At 39.1% G+C, this 22,629-nt stretch overlaps 1 protein-coding gene across 1 annotated transcript in view; it reads left to right on the forward strand.

Annotated features, from left to right (window-relative positions):
* The window catches only part of Sorcs1 (sortilin related VPS10 domain containing receptor 1), a 475,560-nt gene extending 473,032 nt beyond the window's left edge, over positions 1-2,528 (forward strand). Inside the window, exon 27 of the mRNA XM_071610693.1 lies at positions 2,420-2,528. Within this exon, the coding sequence (XP_071466794.1) occupies positions 2,420-2,499 (80 nt within the window). The 3' untranslated portion in view covers positions 2,500-2,528. The remainder of the gene's footprint in view (positions 1-2,419) is intronic.
* Positions 2,529-22,629: the final 20,101 nt, after the last annotated feature.

Consider the following 22,629-nt stretch of genomic DNA (forward strand, 5'->3'; position numbering starts at 1 on the left):
GAGGGGCAGGGAAGCAAAGCACGTCAGAAACGGACCTTTGTTTCTTGTTCAGCTTTTCTCCTTGCAGCTTTCCCTACTCCCGTCCCAACTGAAGTAGAAGATGGAATTTTTTTCTAGTAATTACCCTCTGTCTTGCCTTCCCATTTGTTTGCCATCCCTGTGTACCCATGATCCGTCCATGTCTTTGAATCCCTTCCTTTCAATCCCCAAGTTATCCTTCAACTGTTCCTACTTTTTCTTCACAAACACATTGCTAGATTTTGGACATCACCCCTGGTGTCTCCTAAATACTGGCCTAGGCTCTGCCAACCCTGACCCCACCACTTGCAAGTCTCAGATCTCTGTTTGTTTTGTACACTCCCAAGCATGCCAGCTTCTGTGCCCACTGCTCCGGCTGCATCCTGCCCAGCAGGGTTCAGTTTCATGTACCCTTTGTCTCTTCCTCTAGAACCTGCCTTTTCCAAATATCCTTGCCTTTTCCCACCTGGAAACATGTAATGTGAAAGAGTTGATATATGCAAAGCAGTCAAACCTGGCCATATTCTTTGGAAAAGAAAGTACACAACTGGGCAGTGGTGTTCTTGCACATTAACAAACATCTCGTGCGTTCAGATTCTGGAAGCTTCTTGTGAGAAATGTTTTGGACATGTGACTGTATTGCAGGGTAATGTCTTCCTGTGATAGTTGCTGTTACCACATACTTCCTTTCTCACAACAGAATAAAAATACTTGTGAAATAAACACTGATTTAACCAGAAGGAGAAGCAGGTTAATGGACTTAATGTTTGAGAATGTCAAAAAGTCTGAGAAAATAGGTCTTATCTTACATTAGGATGAGATTTTGATTACTTAGGGTGATCCTGGTGATTTCACGTGTGCTCTCTCATCTTTTGAGTATCACGGTATCAGTAAAGGAAAAATAAGTCAGTATACAGGGGAGGAGTTAGCCCTCCAACAAAGCAAAAGAAATCCTCACAGTCCTTAAATCCTGAAAGCGTGAAGATATCCCCAGTTTTCCCAGGGTGATCATGAAAGAAGGACCAGAGAAGGGAACAAAAGTCCATCCACTCCTGGAGCCCCCTCAGTACTTGAACTGGACAAAGCCCATTTGAAGGGTGGGAGAAATCATTATGATAAACCACCCAGAGAACCTACTGTCCTTCTTGGCTGAGTCCCCAAGCCACCAACAGGGTATAACAGGGTCCTGTGATGATGAGGATATCCTAAAGATCCCAATGAATCCTGCCCTAATGTAGCTTAGACAGGGCGAGAGTAGCAAAGTTGCTGCCAGAAGTTAACCGTGTAAAAGGTGTCATGGTTGAGGAGACCCCATGTGAATCTGGGCAATGGGCTGTGCCTGGGGCGGCCACCTTTTTGTAAAACTTTGATTGATTCCCAATCTGCCAGGCTTCCTATCTCATAGAAAACATCCTCATTGATTCTCTTCAGTTGGAGCCTCCCAAATTTCATCTGGAAGACCGAGTGTTTAGAAACCAAAAGAGGCTCACTCACACCAGCACAGGGAGTCCTCAGAGTTGCAGTTCAATTCATTTTAATTAGAAAATTGTGAAAAGGGGTATATACTCTTAATCTAGCACAGTGCCTTGCCTAGAGTAGTATTGTGAAAATTATTTGTCAGTGAAATAAATGAGTGCAAAGACATAGGGAAGAAGGGACCCTAAGTCCTAATTTAAAATAGAGGCAGACATGAGATGCTTGGCATTTTGGAGAGTGACCAAAGGTGGCCAGCTATAGATTCAGCATCTCCAGTGTCCTCATGTGCCTCTCCTCAAAGCTCCCTCCCACCTGTAGGTGATTAGTGAGGCAAGGTACTGCTCAGAGGGGACCTCATTGTTCCTATGACTGTGGCTCGTGGTTCTCAAAGTGTGGTACTCAGGCTAGCAGTATCAGCATCACCTGTAACTTGTTAGAAATGCAAATTCTGGGTCTATACCCCAGAGCTACTGAGTCAGAAACTCTAGGGGATGAATAGTGTTGCTCTCTCTTTCTGGATGGGAGTAGTCCCACCAATCAGTCCAACAAGCCATCCAGGTGATCATGATGCATGCTCAAGTTGGAGAACCACCAGAACAGGCCATTCCAGCTCAAGCCCAAAGACAAGGCAATGATGTTAGCCTACAAATGGGAGGGACCCAAGTGCCTACCTACTGGCTAATAGCAGGTGCAAACACAATGAGGAGTTTGGTGGGCTAAGGCCAGAGGAGTGTGGGGAGGGATGTGTGTGGAAGGTGAGATTCAGGGCAAGCTAAAAATACAACACTGCAACATTTTCTAAAACCCCAGAAGGCAAACTGTGCATGCTCTACCCTGAACTACCCAACCAACATTTTCTCTCTTGCCTTATTCCTAATTGGATCCACTATCCAAAATGCAGAGGTTCGCTTTGCTTTTTTTTCAGAAGTTCCAAACAGCAACTTTGAGAGGAATGGGGTGCTTGGCAGCTGTTCTGTGTTTTCCAGGATTCCAACTGAGCATTGAAATCCCTCATTTGCCAACTTATTTTTATAGGAAGCCAATTTAAAAAAAAAAATGAAAGTTTTCTTATAGTATTGGAACTACTTCTAATTTTAAAATGACTTTTTTGATGTATTTTTTTGTTAAATACTATGTAGTGTAATGTATAATTGCTCTTGTTTATTGCTTTTACAATCATATTTATTAAACAGATAATGTCTCTAAAGTCTTTGCCTTGAGATGTTTATTTTTACCCCCAAACTCGGTATTTAGTCAAAAAGTGATGCATTTACAAGATTTCATAACGGCTAATTACAAGACAATATCGTTAACACCACAGGCTCAAGGTTTTATTTTTTAATTTTTTTAAACTAACAAAGCAGAATATATTTTCCAATCTAAAGTGTACCTATATTTCAGTTGACTGTACAATACCTGTCACTTCATTACATTATTCCATTTCAGCATCCTTCCACACTGGTTACATTGAAAGGAATAACATTATCGTTGTTATCAATTCAAAGTTACAAATTAACAGGGAGCAAACCCATTCAGATTTATTTGCAACCTTGTAGTTACTGAAGGACCAAACTACATGTAATGAACTGAGACTTGGAAGAGGAGCTAGAGGCTCAGATGGTAGAAAGAAACCAGCTTTGGACCTGGAATAATTCCCTTCTGTCTCTACCAGCTGTGTGACCTTGAGCAAACCACTTTAACAGAGAAGATTCACTGCCTCCTCCTTGTGTATAATTTGGAGGAAGAAGACCCCTTACTATTCTGGTGTTTTGAGTGGGTGAGTCATTCCCAAGAGTTCCAAATAAATGATTCAAAGTTAGTGGAAAACAAGAAGTGGACTGGATCTGTCACTGTTTGGGGACCCTCTGTTCCTTAGGTCAAAACATTTGTGCAGGCACAAAACCTTCCTAGGCACTCCCCCAATACTACTGGAGTCAGAAGGTTGTGGTGTCTTCAGTGCAGTCTCAGTATGCATGGGAATTTCCTTTTTTTTTTTTTTTTTTTAATTTCATGGTTGCCTTTAGTTTTTTTCTTTCCCACAGACGGACGCCTCTCACCCTGTGTTGCTCTTCAGGCCAATCTGTGCCCCAATCAGAAGCAGATTATCTCCTGTGTCAGTCAGAGGTTAGCCACGCAAACAGAAAGCCTGCCTAGATATTTCACACAAAGGGGATTTAATACAGGGAATTTGGTACTTGAATAATGGAAGAGCTGAGATTAGGAGCAGAGAAGGCTATGCTGAGATTAGCCTAATGAGGACATCTCTAATTTCCCTGGTCTGGAAATACCAGGCATGATGAGAGCCTTGGAACCAGTACTGACACATGGAAGCCAAAGTCACAGCGGATGCATCTGACAGGAGCAGGGGGCAGGGCAGTGATAGCTGGCCAAGGAGAGGAGAGGGCAAAGGCAGCTTGTCTTTGCTCTGGTTCTTCCTGGGCCATCCTCCTCACTGCCCACACCTGGCCAAAAGCCAACAGTCAATGAAACCTGGGAAATGTCATTTACTGAAATAGCCAGAGCAAGTGTGGGTGGGAAGTCGACCTATGCGAACACGGGCAGGTGACCGGCACAGACTCCCTTCAAATCCAGCCTGTGTGGAATCCGCAGATCTCCCCCATCCCAAAGGGAGTCTTTACATAGGGAGTGCTCCATGCTCTGTGATTTTTCCCACATAGTTAGAATTTGGCATTATGTTTATGTGTGGCATGTTACTCCTTTCTTCCTGAAGTCTATGCTAATTTAAAAGAGGATCATTTTGATTTGATTTCATTTGTTTTATTCCATTCCTTCAGCATTCAGCTCTGGACATTGCCATTAGGGGGCACTAGATAAATGTTTGATGAAACTCAACCCTTGATTTTCAGCTTAGCGTTGTGAGCAAGTCCATTTTATTTAGCCAGGATCTCGGAGGTGGCATCATGGGTCAAACCTAACCCAGCTTGCACCTCTAATTACATGTCCAATTGCTGTTTGTCAAGAACCAACACCTCCTGCCCTTCCTCTCTGTTACTATGCAAGCTGCAGGATTCGGCGAGCTATTCTTAGACAGTAATTTAAGTGAAATAATTGCACTTTAGAAAAGAGGGGGGGGAAATTGGCTAGAAAGTGGAATGAAAAATCAAAGGTCCAAGTTTGATTTCTAGATCGTTATATAATTTGTTTACCTACTTCCTGAGGAGCTAATAGGATTTTGAAAATGCATGTTTGGCTGATGTTTGCATGGTGGGGGAAATCCCAAAATAATTCCAGATGAACACCTGCAAGGAAATGGCTATTATACATTTTAGTGTTAAATACATGGACAGGAATCTGTGGTTTACAGAATACAGATATTTATTGATCTGTATGTGGCGTACACTGCTAGAGGTGGAGATGACACAACTACTATCAAGGCAGTTAAAATATGTGCCTTCGGGAAGCACATTCTAACAGGAATGATGTGATTTGGTATGTCATACACAACACTCATACATATAAGATAATTTCACATTATTATAATGTGAAAATAAAATAGGATAGGCAACAGAGTGATTGGGGCCCAGGATGGGAGTGAGAGATTTGGACCTCAGAAGTTCAAATGTCTTGATGTTAAGGACCAACCTGTCCCTGATCTTAACACAGAACAAGAAACAGCAATTTGACGACATGTGCATAGTCCCAAAGTGTTTCAAGTCAGCCTTAAAACCACCTGACCCAGAAAAAAACGATTTTGAATCTAAACAAAACTCAGAAATGCTCCTGAGATTCAGGGAAAATTCTCTCACATTGCACATGCAGAGGATTTTTCCCAGAGGGTGGTATATATAATCAGTTGTTCTGTGATATGATGTGACATGGTATTCTGAAAGATCCCCTCACTATGCAAAAATGGCACAAGTAAAACACCACAAAGTCCAGGAACACAAAACCTCTTTCACATCTCAGGGTAATGTGTCCAGGGACACACTGAAAAGAGGTACAAGCCTAATTAAAATAGTAGCTCTTTTACACACATTAAATTGTTAACAAGTACACATGCACAAAACACTTATCTTGAAGAAGGCATGCAGTTTGCTTGTAAGAATGGTCATTCAAATGCTTCCAGCTTATGAGTTATTGTGAAATGAAGCAAAGAAAGTTACCTGTAATTAGACAGAAGTTTATAACACTAAATGTGGTCAGTGTGGTGTAACACTCAGGGAGGAGAGGGCTGCTGGTCAAAGTTGCAGGGTGTGTGTGTGTGTGTTCTGTGTATTTTTACATAGCTGGTGTTTTGGTCAGCTTTTACACTGCTGGGACCAAAAGACCTGACAAGAACAATTAGAGGAGGAAATGTTTATTTAAGGGCTTATGGTTTCAGAGGTCTCCATCCATAGATGGCTGACTGTATTCCTCAGAGCTTGAATGATGAGTCTGAATGTCATGACAGAAGGGTTTGGTAGAGGAAATTGGCTAAGAACATGATGGTCAAAAAGGAGAAAGAGAGGGACTACACTCAGCTCACCAGATAATTATCCTGAAGGCCTGCCCCCAGGGACCCACCTCCTCCAGCCATACCCTACCTCCAGCCTAAAGACACCACTCAGTTAATCCTTATCAGGGAAATAATTCACTGATTGGGTTAAGGCTCTCATAATCCAATCATCCCACCTCTAACCCTTCTTGCACTGTCTCACAGGTAAGCTTTTGAGGGACACCTCATATCCCAACCATGGTATTTCTCATTCATGCAGTTGTATACAAGCTTGTACAACCCTTGAATTATCTTCAAACTCTCCCCTAATACATCAGTTATATTGGAACAAATTTACATATTCAAAAAATACTTCATAGAAGAACAAACTAATGCAGAGTGTAGTTGAAAAGTATGTTGGATGTACTGTAGAAGAAAAAAGTCTTCACAGCAGTGGGAAAGGAAAAGAAAATTTTTCATCGCCTCTGCCTGAGGTCTTTGGTGTGGGGCCAGCAGCCCTATTCACCTCTATAGACCTGGGAGCAGTGCACAGTTCCCACCTCCCCAGCAACTCCTATTTGGGAACTTCACTGTGGCTCCATAGAATGTCAAAGTGTGGCCAGAATGCCTCTTTAAAGAAGAAGATGGTGTGGAAAAGAAATTTGTAACGTATTCAACAAGAAGTAGACAATCAGGCATGGTTACACAAACCTGTAATCCCCAGGACTCAGGAGGCTGAGATAGGAGGATAAGAAGCTGGGGGACAGTCTCAGCAACTTAGCAAGACCCTCAGCAACTTAGTGAGACCCTGTCTCAAAGTAAAAAATGATAAGGGATGAGGATATACCTCATTGGTAAGGTAGCTCTGGATTCAATCCCCAGTAGTGGAAAAAAAAAAGTCAAGAAAAGGAAGAAGAAAAGAAAAACAAAAGAAGGTTGTGAAATTTTTAAAGTATAAGCTTCTAGATGAGAATAAAAATGCTACATGACCATACTAACATTTCAATATATGCATATATATGTATATTTATAAAATCTTGCACATGTAAGTATTAATAACAGCTAGTGGATGCATAAGAATTCAATGAATAGTATGCATAAGCTTAGTAGTTAGTAGGAAGTACAGACACACACACACACATATATATATATACATATTTACGTATATGTGTATATATACATGTATATACATGTACCCATTACAGAAACTTTCTCTTAAAGTACTTTTTCTAAGAAATATTTAATTAAATAGGATAAAAATTGATGTTAATAATAGAATTTACAGTCTTACATGGTATGATCACTTTTTACAGAAATATAGGACTGAGGAATAGCTCTGTAATAGCGCACTTGCCTATCATGTGCAAAGTTCTGGGTTTCATCCCCAATACTGAAAGTAAAATGTATATGTATGGACATGTACAAACAGAAATACTAAATATTAATAACAGTGGTTATTTCTAACTTATAAAACTGAATATTTTAATTCTTTTCATCATTTTTGGGCATACTTTCTAAGATTTTCTAAAATGAATATATATTTATTGCATGCTCAAAATGCTAAATGAAAAATGCTAAATAAAATTTACAAGAAATATATTGTGAAGTAAGCATAAAGTTTTATTTTCTGTTAGAATTGTGTAATTATTTATAAATAAATATGGAGTGCATAGAAAAATTCATTACTGCCAACAGTATATAGATTCTTTTAATAAAGTAAGAATAACTTCTTAGATAAAAAGATTTTTTTCTCATTTTATCAATTTAAATTCATATTTAGATGAAAATATTATTTTGCTGTTATGGTACCTACAATTTAATACATGAATTTTCAAATGTTTTAACATTTTTAAACTGTAAATTTTCTACCCGTGTGTATATGAATCATACACATGTACATACCCACACAGAGATACATACATGTATGTGATTAATACAAATTTTCAGCATAAAAATAAATATGTATATGTGCATATTTTTGCATGCTTTAGATATATGCACATACACAAACTCGGATTTAAACAAATAAGGAAGTATCAGTAGTTAGTTATGTACCATAAACAAACAAAAGATGTGCTATTAAAGGTTCTAGACCTATTGCATAGACTGTGTGTTAACTATTGGAAGATTTTGTGTTTCTTTAGTATTCATGGTGTGCAGCAGACTGAGGTGGGGAGGGGACATGTATGCAGAAAGATCCTTCCCAGGAGAGACGGGTGGAAGCTGCTGGAGGACAGACACTCTCCACTTGAACTACTGTACCATCTTGTTAACTGCCTCTCCAGAAGCTCATAGCCTCCCTTACCACCTTTCAGCCACAAGAAGGAAGACAACCTGATTTAGTAGTGACACCAACATGCACTACCACACACACACACACACACACACATACTTGACAAATGGGCGGGACTGGTGTAGCCAAGTGCATGCCGAAGAACCAAGGACAGGAAGTTCTCACTGGCCACAGCCAGGAGGCAATGCTCACAATCAATAAGTAAGTCAACCAGACTTTACAAGTGGAAAGTCCAGGTTCAAGCATAGGTGAGCATCTATGACCACCAGGTCTGAAGGACCAAAGGCTACTAAGATTGTAAACCCCAAGCTAAGAGTCAAGAGTTACATGAACCTAAAATATATAAATAAACCAAAAGTGTAGTGAAGAACGGGAAGTCCTGGATGGAAAACATTCAGGATAATGGACGTAGGAAAGCAGCTACAATTATTTTTAACATTTATGTGACATTGTTCATTCATTATCTTTCTTGATCCACACAAGTTCCCTAGGAAGGAAAGTTTTCCTTCTTTTACATTTGATGAAGGTAAAGCTCAGAGAACTGAAAAGACTCACTGGTGATCACAGTCACAAAGCTCAGAAACCCCAATGGATTTGTTCCCTATCAAAGCTCAGTTGTGTGCTGGATTAAATGAGAGAGCTGTGGACTGTTTTCCAAAGTCTTCAGTGTGCTACATTTTAGGCAGCTCAAAGGCAGACACAGTTGTCCTTAGTGACACGCATGGCCAAGTTTCTGTCTGGAAGAATGCCCAGAAAAGATTCGATTCTTCCTTCTTGCTCTTTAGAGCTTCTCTTCTGGTTGAGATTTAATAGATGTCCCTGGGGAGTTTTGGAATCAAAACCTCTGGGCATCCAGACAAGGAGGGTTGGCATAAGTTGATAAAAATCTCTCTTTCACTCACTGTGTGTGTGTGTGTGTGTTAAACTAGTAAGCACAAAAAATAATTAGCATAAGATAGAATTTCCCTGTATAAATATTCAGACATTACTTCCAATAAATACAAAAGGGAAAGTAGTATTTTTTTTTTATTTTTAATATGGCAGACAAATCAGAAAGCTATTGGATCAGTTGAGTGTATCACTTATAATCCTTAAATGCATTTACAAATGTGCCATAAATATTTCTTCATTTTTGCCTCCTGAATTTATGCAAACATTACCCAATGAAGGTAGGGACTGTGGGATAGGAGGATGCGAAGGGTTTTATATAAGTTGGGGCAATCAGCTATAAGGAAGGAGAGTTAAAGTTTGTGTCATATGGTATTGTAATATGTTATCGAGAATAAAGGATTTAAAGTATGCAAATGTTTTAAGGTGATTATGTTCATTTAATAATGTGGAAACATCAGTCTGGAAAAATGAATTCACTCATCCAAGATCTCATAACAAGTAAAGTAGCAATATCAGAATTTCAACTTATGGATGTACCCACTTCTCTTTCCATTCTACCATCATTCTTTCCAGCCCACCTATGGGTCAGCCACAAATAAGAGATGATTCAAAACAAGAGAATTGCATGTTCATGCAGTTCTGTTCCAAATGTAGTTTTCAGAGTTTACACAAGGAAAACAGTATCATTCTTCTGAAAGCATATAGCAAATCCTATCTCAGCCCTTGCTGTTGAGTTACACAAATAAAGACTTACTCTGTTTGACCTTATTTGACATGATATACTTGATAGGTGGAGCATCTAAGCTTTCCCAAAGGAAAGGACTGATATTTGCTAACTTCAGTAAATAAGTGGAGATGGAGTGTTTTCCAAATACTGACACTAAGTAATCTGAGACCGAGCAGCTTATACAGCTTGTATAAGCTATCTACCTACCTATCTATATATGAATACCCATACAATATATACATATGGAATATATATAATATATACATATCATATACATACAGACATGTATGTATATAACTCCATATACATTTAGACATGGCTTGACCTATTACAAATAAGATCCCTATATGTAATTCCCAATTTCATAAATGAGGCTTCTCTTCAGTGACCTCATTGTGGGCAAGATCTTCCTTCTGCACTTCTCATAAAGTAGAAATTTTCTTGTAAAAACTCAGAACGAGGCCTTGTGGCTCTATTATAAATAAGTACATTAGAAGAAGTATTTTTCTCTTGCTTGTTTGTTTTTTAACTCACAAGAACTCATCCTATCATCACAAATAGGAGAAGCTAGTTTGGGGTGTTCTACTGAGTCAGGAAGCACTCTGCACTTAAGTGGGAAGAGATAAGATAGCAGACTGGGAAGGTGCTGAGGCAGGATGAATCCTGCTAAGAGGCTGTTTCTTGAATTTAATCCATTATCCAAAGAAGGGTAGAAAACTTAGATTATGCTAGACCCCAAACCAAAGGCAAGTTAGCTCAAGATTCTAATCAGTGATTATGCCAGAAGTCAGGATGATGGCCCAATTTTTGCTGATCCCTGCAAGTCCACAATAATGGGCCCTGTAATAAGACTTGGCAGAGGAACCTGGGATGGAGAGGTGGTGAAGGGCTGGCTGATTCTCCAGGACAGGGAATGGTGCAAATAAATCATGGCATCAGGGTTCAAGTGGTTCACATCAGAATATAATGGAGATTTGGAGTCTCAGCAAAAACTGAGACAAGTGCTCACATTTGAGTCTTGTGGTACAGACAAGAGAATAGCTGAGATTCAGTAAACAAGATTTAAGAGCCGATCTCAGGTACATTAGACCTACCTTTGAAAGCATCTCAACTTCTGCCAGATTGAAAGAGGGAGCTGGGGACTCCTAACAGCCCCTTCATCCTTGCCTAAAGTATGTTCTGGACACCATGGACTCCATTTTCTCTAAACCCTCTGGGGATCAATTATCTGCTGTTCTCAGAGCTTCTTTGACAGTCCCTCAGAAAATGACATAAAGAAGCAGCTACATAAATATAGTAATTGCCAATTTATTATAAGGTTCAATTAGATTTTGTCTGTATTTTCTTTCCCTCCACATTCTTCATACTATCCCTCTTTCCAACACCGACTTGGCTCCTAGCTCTGTGTAGTTTTAGGGAACAACAAATACAGTGGGGGAACATGTAACCAACCCACCTTAAACTCCTTGGCAAACAAAATTTTCTTGGAAACCAGCAGGTTTGTTTGTTCTGTGCATATGTGGATGTGAGTTCCCTGGTAGCATATGCAGTTGGCAGTTTCTAGGAACAAAGCAAAAGCAATGCCAAGGTGGCTTATTGAGCATATTACAGTGGCCCACTCTGCATAATTTCAGAGTGGGACTGCCATGCCATCCTGGGAAGAGGAGGCAGAAAGTAATTCGGCATGACTATAAATTTTCAGAGCTCAGGGCACATCTCTCTTAAGAATCAAGCCTGGCAAAACTGCTTGACTTGAATTCTAGAATTCTAGAGCTTGAAGGGAAATTAGAAATAATCCTCCAAGTAGATCTTGAGCACTGAGTATGAAGTATCATGCATCCTATTCAACCATCAACTTGGCCAATCACCTCCTTTGAAGATTCTGCTGTTTTTTCACGGACACATAGCAAATAGATGGCAGAGAAACCACATGTAACCAGATCAAATCCTCTTTCCCATACCATATTGCTAATCTTAGTTCTTTTCTCTGTGATGCTGTCCTCTATTTATGCAGAACACTGCCAAGAATGCTTGGAATGAATAGAAAAGGATCCAAGAACATGAGGACAAAACACAACCATAAAATTCATGGTCTGGAACACCATGAACATGTAATGTCCCTGAGGTTCACTTATACCTGATGATTCTGTTCCCATGCGAGAGTTAAATAAGAATAGGCCCTAATATATTATGTGGATAAATTCACATGGTTTAAATGGACAGTGTGTAACAGTACTAGAGATGCCCCATCATCAACCCAAGAACTCCAGGAAGAAACCAAAATTCTTCCTTTGTTACAGCAGCTAATAATACACAGGACAGAAATACTATCATTTGTTCACTAAAATTAAAAATCATAACAGTTTTTGCATAAGCACGTTGCTATGGTTTGAATATGTTCCCCCAAAGTTAATTTGTTGGAAACTTTATCCCCAAATGCATACATTAATGGAATTTAGAATTGGGACCTTTGGAAAGTAAGTAGTTTGGATGAGGTCATTAAAGCAACCCCTTATGATGGCTTTACCTTGTTATCATAAAGAAAGAAGTCCCTGTCAGATGTTGGCACCATGCTCTTGGACTTCCCAGCCTCCAGAATCTTAACAATAAGCCTTTTTTCTTTATATGTTACCTGGTCTTAGATATTTTGTTATAGCAACCGAAAATGGATTAAAATATTCATCTCAGAGCAAAAGTGTATAGAATAGCACTTAAGTACAGAGAGAAGAAAGAGGTGGTGAATAAAGATTTAAAACCTAAAAACAAAAACAAAGAAAAAAGGAAGAAAATGATTAAAGAGAAAATTTTGTAGACAAGTGATCCATAAAATATAGCGTCTTTTTTTTAAATATAAGGGAAGTTGAGAGTAATAAAACAAAGCATCATGACCACATAGGAGTCAGGGCAGTGGTCATTTCAACAGTGCACTTCTGAAAGCAGCAACTCCGAAAGAACAAGGCACCAAATCAACAAGTCAACAGAAGAAAAAGACAGTAATACTCCTGACCAACCCCAGTCATTATTCCAGTGTCTCATTAATAGAATACCAGATGGTGTGAAGCCTACTTTTTTTTTTACCTCTGCCTGCATTCTAAAGATGTGTGTGTATGTGTGTGTGTGTGTGTGTGTGTGTATGTGTATCCTTCTGCTGTACATAAAAGAATCATTCATATCTGCATTTCCTTAAGGAAGATAGTTTGAAATGAGTTTGCAGGAAAAAGTCTCTGTAATCACCATAAAAAACATTACTATCTTTTTCTTTATCATTTCTGAAGTTTACTTTAGAGTAGGGTCTAGGATGAGTGGTGCATTAATATTTATTGCTGCATAAAACATTGCCCCCAAATTTTGCAGCCTAAAAGAAACATTTACTTATACACTCTCCAAGAGATAAGAATTCAAGAGTGAATCAGCAAGGCAGTTCCACTTGGCAGTCCTCGTGAGGCTGCAGTCAAGATGTTGGCTCTGAATATAGCCATAAGAGAAGGTATCAGGATAACTCAATATTGTGACTTTCACAGGAATCCTTAGCTTCTCACCACATGGGTCTCTATAGGTTGCTTAAACTTCTTCATGTCATTAGAGGCCAGCTTCTCCAAGAGCATTCCAAGAGAAAATGAATAAGAAGGGAGTTTGGTGCTGCTGAGAGCCACAGCCAAGTCAGAATGGCCCCTGGCATTTTGCCAGAAGTAATGGTTGAGAGGCGAGCCATTAAGATGATGATAATTAAGTTAAGCTGTCTATAATTGCTGTGACTGGATGATGCTGGATTGAAACAGGCTGTGTATTCAGTTGTATATAGACCCTTGCTGTCCTAGGGCACCGCTACTTTGGAGTTCTCTCTGGGATTCCTGGGGAGTTTGCGTTGGTTGGTGAAGTTCCAGTGGAGGGAGTTCTGGTTGGTGTGTGGTGTCTCTGGAAGGGCCGCGTGGGTGGCATTCGGGGGAGTTTCGGAAATAAAGTTTGTTCCTGCTTGAGTGGCTCATGATTTGTGCCCAGCCAGCCTGCGGCATGGTGCTTTTAATGACTTAGTTTCTGAAGCCACACACTGTCACTTCTGTTCCAGCCTATTTATTAAATGTGGGTCCCTAAGTTCAGTCCACACTCAAGGGGCAGAGGTCAGTTATTGCACTCCACCTATTGAAGGGAAAGATAGCAAAGAAATTAAGAACCTGAATTAAAATCAACACACATGGCTTAGCCTCAGAATATTCTAAGAATGTTCTACCTTACATATGCACCCAATTCCAGAAGGTATTTGAGGCAGGAAAACAAATTATAAATCTAGTGCCCTGGTCAAGAAGACCAAACGGGTAGACATTACCTAAAGTTTTGTATGGTGACAAAATGGATGTTAGAGGTAACATATATGAAATACATTATGAAGGTAGATTATAGCAAGACAGTAAACAAATCAGATGTTAACAATTTTTAAATTTTTATTAGGTGTAAATTATTTGTGATCATCAGATGTGATTAGATTGGCAGATAATACTATCATGGCCATAATGAAGAAGTCTGAAGATATGCTGGTGAGAGATGGAAAGATGTTTTGTTTATTTCAGGAAAGATTGAGCTTGTGATGTCATGGTCAGCACCTACCAGGCTGTTGAAAGACTAGCCAAGAACTTAACTGTGAGTCTGGAAAACAGGAGTTGGGCAATAATGTAAACCAGGCAATGAATGAATGTCCAAAGGAGAAAGAATGAAGGTTTTGTTCAGAGTCTTGATAAATGGCTGTATTTCAGGGAAGGAAACAGACCAAGGAGACAGTTAAGAGTTGTAAGGGGCCCAAGAAGTTATAGTAATGTAGAAAATCAGGGTCAAATAATAGTCAATGCTATGAGAGATCAGGAAGGGTGTGCACAGTGTGGGAATAGCTGTGGTTGGGAAATCATGCTGTCTGGGTGACAGAGTTGGATGGGGAATGAGGACAACCACATGGTGTGGAGGTGGGCAGGGAGCGGAAAAATGGAGCAGTGCAAAGGGTTAACAAATGGCCCTCCATGTGGGTAGGTTTTGGTGGGTGAGTGGAGACATTAATGCTTTGATGTAAATACTTCCACCATGGCCAGTTTTAGAGTACCAATGATTTAATAACTACCACATAACATTCTAAACACACACATACATAAAATTCTAAAATCATATACGTATGTATGTATATACATACATACACACGTGTGTGTATGTGTATGTGTGTGTATACAATGCAAGGCACTCTTTTGGAAATTCTTGGAAATAAACATTAACTTATGCTCTGTAAGTGTGGAAAGGCATGATACATCTCAGAAAACTTCTAGGAACCCTCATCATATCCAGAGGACAGACGGAAATGTTTTTTTCTGTTTTCTGTTTTTTTCTGTTTCACTGCTATGGGCTGTTCACATGGCCACTTGGGTTCACTTTTCCCTCAGTTTCGCTCCCTCTTTCTTTCCATCATTCTTCCCCTAAGGAAAGACCTTATCTCACATACATTTTCCCGGTATGAATCTTTTGTATTGAACCCTCACATTCATCATGGATGAAATATCTCAAAAATAAGCAAGACTCTTACTTCTTAGTATCTACCCTATCTCAACAGAATTTTGATTCATCATGCTTAAAGCCTTCTTCCACACCAGGAATAAAAACCAGAATGAAAAAGACAAAGGTGGAGGAGAATCAGAAATTACCACATTCAGAATATATAGAATGGAATTTTATAGGGAAAAAGATTAATTACCAGGCCCTCACCCCACTGGAACACTGGCATATCTCCTCATCATTTTGATTTTGGGGTCACTGTTATCCTTGGTGCTGAGCCACCATCTCCCACAAAGACAATGAAGATAATTGTTTCTATAAAATATTCAAAGACAAGGACTCTCTTTACCTGTGAGTCTTGTCTGTGCCAGAGTATAATGTGCTTACTTGGGAGTTTTGAAGAAACTCATTGCCAACATTTATTCATGATGTATGTTCTTCGAAGCCTAAAATTACTAGACTTGAAAGCTGTGTGATTTTTAAAGCAAATTGATCAAGACCACAACTGTTAATAAAATGCATGACTACAGTCTGTATATTAAACATGATCTCTGAGGAAATACACTCGGGAATCACACACTGATATTTTTGCACTTCAGTTTTGAATCTTCATTTCTTAAAATGAAACTTTATTGTGATTATTAACCTGCAGAAATTTTAATTATCCTTCCAATGCTTGAAAGTTCATAATGGAGAGGTGCCAGAAAAATCCCACTGCTAATTAAATCCAACTGAATATTTCCTTTACCTGAAGATATAGAAGTGTTTCTTATTTGTCAAATCCCTTTCAGCCAAATAACCACTTAACTAATCTCAAATTGAATATCTTATTTAAGATTTTGAATTATCCTTTCTCTCCAGGGAGCTGCTGTTGAATATTGTAATGGCATCATCCAGGGAAATATTTCTGAACTCTTCTGACTGGAGGAACAGAAAGGAAAAAAAAAACATGTTTCTTTATATTACTGAGGAGATTGAAATCTGGGAGAATGAACAAGCTGACATTTTTAAGCAAAAGAGCATTAGTAGAAGGTAGAAGTAGCTTCCTCCCTGCATACAAATACTAGTCTGGAGCTCACAAAATAGAAAAGACTAGGATCTTTTCCTTTATAGACTAATTTGATTGGTCTTGCTGAGAATTAAAAATTATGGTCCTAGTAATCATGTCTATAAATCACCAAATAAAGACCTAGAGATGCTTATAGATCATAGAAGAGGCAGAGCTACCTGAATATCAGCATGCGGGTCAGGGGAAACAGAATTACATCTGGCTCCTCTGCTTGTGAGTTTTATAACGATGGACAATTCACTTAAGTGCTTTGAATATCAGTTCAGACAGCATCTGAAACATGTCTGAAATCAAGTCTATATTTTTACTATTTAGGTCTATTTTAATTAGAAGAACAGCAATGAAGAAACATTGCAAAGTTAATTCATGTTACATCTGTCTGTGCCATGGAATAGTTTGTCATTTTGCTCAAGTTAAATTCTGATCCCCTTTCCATGGTCTGTAATCTGACTCCCCATTACTGCTTTGACCTCAACTCTCTCTCCTCCCTCCTGTATCCTCACTGTGCCATCCACAGTGGCCTCTTCCTTGTTTCTTTGTTTCTCTATGAAGAGAAACTTCTAAACCTGGCCTCTGCACTCACTAGCGCCTCTTCTTTGTATGTTCTCCAAGTTTTCCACAGGTCGTACCTGACTCTTATATTTCAGCAAAGTCCTTTGAACTTATAATACTTCATGGCTGCTAGTACTTCTTATCCCTCTAGTTAAGAGACAATTTACTTAAAATTCCTGAGTCTCATATAAACATCTATCATGCTGAATTTTATGTGTCAACTTGAAGAAGAATATGGTTAGATGAAATTGACGCGCTGGATCAGTGAACTTGGAGTAAGTGAATGCTCCTCCATAATGTGGTCAGGAATAATCCAATCAGTTGAAGTCTAAATAGAAGAAAAATAGAATTCAAAGAAAAAAATTTAAAAAGCAAGATGAAATTCTCAGCAGACTGCCACCAGACAGGAATTACACCACTGTGTCTCCTAGGTTTCCAGCTACTGGCCCAGACTGCAGATTTTGAATACTCACTCCAGTCTCTGTAATAGTGTAAGCCAATTCCATATAATAAGTCTTCTATACATGTCCTATTGGCTCTGTTTCATTGGAAAATCCGTATGAATACAACATCAAATTAACAAGTGCCAAATATTTTATTTAACTCAAATTAATTAATGAGTGAACCAATAAAGTACAAGGACTGATTATAATGAAAAGTGTATTTACAGTTTCTATCGGTCAGGAATCTGGATATGGTTAATTGGATCCTCTGCTTAATCTCTCACCAGGCTGCAATCAAAGTAATGCCCAGGGTTAGGTTGAGAACAGGGGAAGGATCCACCCCTAAATTCAGATTGTTGGCAGAATTTTCTTTCTTCAACTGTAGAACTAAGGACCTTGGCTTCTTACTGGCAGTCAGCTAGAGGCTGTCCTCAGCTCCCACAGGCCTGAAGTCCCTGTTGACTTGGCTGCATTTCCTTGCCATGTGGGTTTGACAATATGGTCACTTACTTCATCAAGTTTGCAAAGAAAGTCTCTAAAACCAGTGTTAGCAAGATAGAGACACATAAAATGTTAAGTAATCATGACATACCATCACTTTGTAATCTTCTGTTGGTGAGAAGCAAGTCACAGATCTCCATAGCGTTCAAGGGAAGGAAATTATATGAGAGCAGTGTGTCAGATGTATGAACTATTGGGTGTACTTTACAGTCTGTCTGCTATGCAGCCAGTGCCAATCAAAGACTCAAACTCAAGTCAATTGGAATCATCTAATTCCTAGAGGGTCCACTACATCACACTGACATTTAGAAGACAGTTTTTTTTTTCAATTTTCTACAAAGCTTATTATAGTTTTATTGTATGTTAAACAAGCACACTCTTCAGTACTTTAATTATGAGTTAGAATCTGCACAAAAAAAATATTTCTATTAGCTTATTTCATTTTCATGAAAAACTGGCTGCAAAGACTTCTGAGGAAGGAGAAGGAAGGTTGAATAGGGCAATGAAGCTATTCTGTAGTTGAAGATATATAACATTACACATTTTTAAAAACCCATTGAATTTTATGGCAGGAGATGTGAAATGACGTGTGCAAATTTTAAAATAATTCATTTAGGAGTTTAAGAGAATCCTAGGATGGAATGCAAGATGTGAAGAGAATTAAATTTATTCTCAGGTAAATTATTGTCTGTTTTACTAATGAGAAAATAGGTGGGGCGCGGAGGAAAGGAATTATCACTTGCCTGGAAAATCGAAGGTCTTTCACATGTTAACACTTTGGTCAGCAAAACAATCATCTCCGATGGTCCTTATAAATCCTTATTTTATAAACCAGAAGTTTGAAGCTGAAGGAAACTATATCCATCTTGCAAGTCTCCATGACAAGCCACGAGGAGAGTTGGGATTTGAACTGGCTACCTCCTGTGTGGTAGTCAGCTTTCATTCTCTGTGACAAATTACCTGATAAAATTAATCTAGAGAAGAACAGGTTTATTTTGGATCACAGTTTAGTAGATTAGTAGACACCACTGTTTTGAGGCCTGTGTCAAGGTGGGGACATCATGGCAGACGGATGTGGTGAAGGAAAGATTCTGAGTTTATGGCAGCCATACAGAAAAGAGAGAGAAAGAAAGAGAGGGAAAGAAGTGGGGGTGGAGGGAGGCTGGCGACATGACCTCATAGGTATACCCTCAGCGACCCACTCCCTCCAACTAGAGTTCCACCTCTTAGAATTTAAACCACCTCCCAATGATACATTCAGTTATGCATATCTCAATGGATTAATCCACTAATGAGGTCAGAATTCTCAAGATCCAATCAAGCTCCTCCTCTAATCATTGCTGTATTGGACGGCCAAGCCTTCAGCACATGAGCTTTTGGGGTGATATTCCAAGTCCAAACCCATACATCGTGTGTAAGTCCAAACCCATACATCGTGTGTCCCTAACAATGTTTTTCTTATGTTAGGATGTGATATGTTTTCCGGAATACTTGGCAGACATTTTGTCACGTTTTATAGAATAAGTGGTTCATTTTTAACTAAAGTTTGAATGCTACTGTGTTCTCTCCTAAAGAAACCTTACCTTCTATCTTAATTGTTGAAATGGTTTCTCTGGAAAAAGGGAGCAGCGAAGAAATGGATATGCATTTGCTGGCTCTGAAAATAAATAGTGAGACAGCAAAGAAGAAAGGTCAAGTTTGAGGGCCAAAGGAAAGAGGCAGGCCTGCTGACGGGATCAACCTGGGAAAGGGCAAAGATTGATTTCTTTGTGGGGAGTTTTCAGAGCATGAGCCAAGATCCACTTCAATGAAGTACCCATCAGTGCCCAAGACTGAGCCAGGTAAGGGTCCAAGCTGGCACAGGCTCTTTCCTACTGTGTTGGCAAACATGGACATGACACTGATAGAGGAGCCATTCTCTCCAAATGGACTGCCCTGTTTTCTATCTGCCCTCCAGTTACTGACACTTAAATTGAAAGGAAAGAGTAGGTGATTTTCTTAAGCCCCTGGTACACAGAATTTTGTTACCAGAGCAATGAGAAAAATGGTATGGTTTTTACCAATAATGACTTTTCCAGTCTTTTATCAGCAGAGAAAAATAAGCACGGTATGTCCGAATAGACATGAAAAGATGTTCCCTATCTGGAGCATCAACTTTGGAGTTCTTAGCAGCTAGGTAAGATGTATGAAGAGGTTATAGAGATACTTTTCTTGCTCATTTGTTTTCAGAATTTCCTTGCTTTTCTATAGCCTGTGAGAGAGAAAGAAGAGGGGAGAATATTTTGGAAAAAAACTGAGCATAATTTGGTTGTTGTTTTGTTTTGTTTATTTTTTCTGTTTATCATTTAGGAAGATTTTCTTTCCCTATGAAAAGAGTCTTTACTTACCCTTCTGTTTTTCCATTGTATAAGGCTGGTATTTCTTAGAATTTAATCTATATGGGATTTTAAATGCTTAATGTGTATTGGATTACTTCATCCACACAATTACCCAATGACAACAGTTATAAATGTATTTTACATATGAGGAAGCCAAGTTACAGGGAGATGGCATAATATACTCAATATCATACAGCTAATAAGTGGTGATTCAAACCTGAGGTTGCCATTAGACACTCTGACAGCACTGGACTCAGATAGGACCAGGCTTGTTCCTACTCCCACTCCCACCCGGAATCATGTTGCTTTAGTAAATTTATTATCTAAGACAATTGTCACGTGATTTGCTCTGCATAGAATACATGAGAAAAACCTAGGAAACCTAGGAAAACTCATGTGCGGGCTGAACAATAGACCGGCTCATGGCCTTCTTTCCTTTGGACCTTAAAATACCAGCATATCAATTCGTACTTATTCCCTTCCCATATGTGCAAGAAAACAAATTATGCTAATCTTAAACATTTAAATCACTTAATGGAAAAATCCACAAAATCTAAAGAATGTTAGACTTGGCATATTCATATTTATTAGTCTACTTTTCATCTCAGTAGCCAAAATACCTGACAAGAACAACTTGGGTTAGAAAAGATTTGTTTTGCCTCATGCTTTCAGAGAATGCAGTCTGTAGCTGGCTGGGTCTAAGGCAGCAGGCAGCGTCATAATGGAAAGTCATGACAAAGAAAATCTGCATGGTAGCCAGGAAGGAGAAAGGGAGTGGGAGAGGGCTGGGGAAGAGGGAGGAAAGGGACAGGGACCAATAGAGTCCTTAAGGCCATGCCCCCAGCAACCCAGTGACCTACTTCCTATATACCCACCCCACTGCTTATAGTTATATTCTGCTGTCAGTGGATTAATCCAGCTAATGGGTTGATCCACTGATGAAGTCATTGCCCTAATCATTGCCTAAAACCCCATCTCTGAACCTTGCTACATTGAGGATCAGGCTTTTAACACATGAGCTTTTGAGGGACATTCTAGATCTAACCATACTATCATGCTAAGACTTCCTGGATCCATGATATAGAAGACAATGTTTAGGTCATAGATGGTGTTTGGCAGAAAGAGAGTACATATGAGAAATTATACCCCATTTGATTCAGATGTATGATATGTCAAGATCATTGTATTGTCATGAACAATAAATAAAAATAATAATAAAAAAAGAACTAAATGACCAAAAAAAAAAAAAGAGAGAGAGAGAGAGAGAGAGAGACAGTACATAAGAGCCACAGAGATGTCTAAAGAATGGTGTGTGTGAGTGTGTTTTGGGTTGGGTGTTGGTTTTTATACAAGAGAAAAATTTAATACTTATCTTTTAAAAACACACACACTCAGAATTTCATTTACATGAGAAAAAAAACAATAATACACCCTCAGGAAACTTACAAACCAGGTGAGGACATGAGATATAGACTTATAGCCTGAGGGGTGTGAGGTATGGAATTATTTAACTTGTTATAACCAATTAAAACCAATTTAGACACAAAGAGAATGTGTCAGCACATCCATATTCAGGGGTTCAAAATGTGTCAACTGGAAACTGACTCTATTGATTGTCTAGAAGGGTTTCCAGAACCTCATCTTCTTTCAGCTCAGTAACTAGTGGAAGCAGTGTATGTTTCTTAGTAATTACAGAAAATGTGAGTCTATTAAGCCGGGTTCAGACTCTTAAATCCATAAATCCATCTCTGTGGCCTGGAGGAAGAAATTATCTGAATGACAGGGTCAAGACAAGTATAAGTGTGGGTTGTTACCACCCCAAACAGATGCTCTAGGTTTGATAATTTCCCAAAATGAAATGCAGACACGCTTAGGTGAGGGAGAAAGGACTTTGCATCAGTAAGATGAACAGCATCCTCCCATATGACTACAGAACCATGGAGATCATATTTGGTCATTCTCAGTGACGTTTTGGCTTGGGACAGCAACATCAGCCTCCCAAGGTATGGCTCACTTTGGGAATAACATGGAAGTATTCTTTTGCTGAATCTCGTGTGCAGCTTCTTCTAGAGCCAGTTGGCTGTCCTCCAGTCCAGGACATTAACTTTTTAATTTATACTGGCTCTTGGTCAGCTTCCAAGTTTAAGTCAAGGTGTTGATTTTGAACCAATGTAAAAAATGTCTAAATCCATGGCCACTCTTGTGGCAAAAGAAGAGTTTATGACTTTGGTTCTGCAGATCCAGCTGCCTCAGTCTGGTGGCTAAATTATACTATCATTTCTAGAGCCCTGTTATGGTCCTCACTATCTCCCCCACCCCT

Source organism: Marmota flaviventris, chromosome 4 (assembly GCF_047511675.1).
Source record: "Marmota flaviventris isolate mMarFla1 chromosome 4, mMarFla1.hap1, whole genome shotgun sequence".
Lineage (NCBI taxonomy): Eukaryota > Metazoa > Chordata > Mammalia > Rodentia > Sciuridae > Marmota > Marmota flaviventris.